The 1884-nt window shown below is 64.1% G+C and overlaps 1 protein-coding gene across 1 annotated transcript in view; it reads right to left on the bottom strand.

The window, feature by feature from the left end:
* Window positions 1-1806, bottom strand: part of KLF8 (KLF transcription factor 8) — a 43230-nt gene extending 41424 nt beyond the window's left edge. The window contains exons 1-3 of the mRNA XM_057383826.1: window positions 1146-1806; window positions 420-546; window positions 182-315 (exon numbers count right to left, since the gene is read on the bottom strand). Of these exons, the coding sequence (XP_057239809.1) occupies window positions 182-315; window positions 420-546; window positions 1146-1668 (784 nt within the window). The 5' untranslated portion in view covers window positions 1669-1806. The remainder of the gene's footprint in view (window positions 1-181; window positions 316-419; window positions 547-1145) is intronic.
* Window positions 1807-1884: the final 78 nt, after the last annotated feature.

The following is a 1884-nucleotide window of genomic DNA, read 5'->3' as shown; positions in this document are numbered from 1 at the left end:
GGGGAGCACCAAGGGGTCAGCACTGCAACAACGATACCTCACACCTCTCACAGAAATTACATACAGGTAATTCTTCAGCACCTCCACCCAGCACTCCTGAAGTGCCACCCCTGAGCCCAGAGCCAGACCACCACTATGCCCCCAGCTCCAGGGTAATCCAGGACACGAATCCCAACCRTACCTGTGTGTATCCTCCGGTGGGCTTTGAGGTGGGAGCTTTTGGTGTAGACCTTATTGCAGCCCTCGAAGTCGCACTGGTGGATACGCCGCTTCTTCAGGTCTGGGGAATCGGCTCTGGGACCCCGCGTCGCCGGCCTGCAGGAGCAAGGAGAGCTGAAACCACGGCCCCGGAGTCCCCAGAGCCTGCAGGGGGCCCAGGGGGATAAAGGGTGGGAAGGCACACGTGGGAGGGGACTCACTCTCTCTGGAGGTCCTGGAAAGGCGCTGGGCCACTCTCAGAGGCGCTGTCCTCGCTGTCACTGTTCATGTCCATGGGGTACACGGAGCCAGGGTCCATTTTCACTGGAGGGGTCCGGGAAAGGAAAGCTTTGAGGCACAAAGAGGYAAGGGGTGAGCATAGAACAGAGACGTCCCCCAAAACACCCACCCCACATCAGCAGGAYAGACTTCCCCCTGCTCCTGTAGCGCTCCAAGCACTGTCCATCCCTCTGGAGAATCAAATCCAATTGGGCAGATGCAGAACCCCCAAAGGGAGGAAACAACTTGGGGGGCACGGCTTTTGGCTGCCTGTTCTTACCCAGAGCAGGGCAGACCCAGGCCCCCCACCCCGGATAAGGTGGAAAGCTGGGAATGTCCTGGGAAAGGGGATTGTGGGGGGCACAGGGAGCAGCTGAACTGAAACCAGAGCTGCTGGCAGCAGGCAGCCAGTGGGAAGGGCAGGGCAGRCTGCCAGCAGCAGGATGGGTGGAGGACAGGCAGTGCCATGCCCTGTGTGTCCCTGCCCTCCCCATGTCCCCTGGKGGGCACAGGCTGGGGCCTGAGGGGCTTTGTATGAAAGTGGCACATGGTGGTGGCAGGGACACTCCACAGCGAAAAATTAGATCCCCTTTAGGAGTGCCCTTCCACAAGGCAGGACAAACACCCCCCACCCCCAAAATCACAGGGTTCTCCCCAGGTGCCCTTACCAGACCCAGCGTTCTTGCCGTCCCCACCGATGAGGGGCACGGTAATGGCAGTGACGCCGTCCGTGGGCACGGTGGTGTAGACGACRGGGAGGGACTGCACCACCACGGGGATGGTCTGCAGGTTGCCCATCTTGCTGGGCAGGTTGACGGAGGGGATGGTGTGGATGACGTGGAGAATCTGCTGCCCGCCGCTGCCCTGCGTGGAGGCCAGGATGGAGCCAGGTGAGAGGACAGCCGGGATGGCCGAGGTGGAGCTGAGGCCGGAGGGTGGGATGGACACGGTGCTGGGAGCAGAAAGCGGGGGAGCCACCAGCATGGGGGAAGACTGGACCGAGGTGGGGGGTGGTGGTGGCGGGGCCGAAGCCGGAGCCACCTTGGATTTGTTGAGGGAGAGATCGACGGGCTCGGCCTGGGGCTGGCTGCAGTCGCTGGCCAGCAGCTCTTCGGGGGGTTCCGTCTTGATGTCGGCYAGCAGCACCGGGGGGTCGAGGGGGCCCTCGGCCAGAAGCGCCGACGAGCTCATGGTGGGCGTCGCCTTCCCCTGGCCCTGGAAGAGACGAGCAGTCCGTGAGGAGCCGGGGAAACTGAGGCACGGGGCGGGGGCGAAGGGTTTTTTTAACGGGCTCTCACCAACCAACCGACCGGGGCGGCGCCTCGGGGCGGCTCCGGCTGGGCGTGGGGCCACCCGGGGGCCGCCGGGCCGGGCATGGCGGGGCCCGCCCGTGCCCTGAGGCGGGGC

Source organism: Malurus melanocephalus, unplaced genomic scaffold, assembly GCF_030028575.1.
Source record: "Malurus melanocephalus ecotype Western Australia unplaced genomic scaffold, MMel_1.1 scaffold_664, whole genome shotgun sequence".
In the NCBI taxonomy this organism is placed as follows: Eukaryota; Metazoa; Chordata; class Aves; order Passeriformes; family Maluridae; genus Malurus; species Malurus melanocephalus.
Note: the sequence above shows the minus strand (reverse complement) of the source record. Positions and strands in the feature narration are given on the sequence as shown.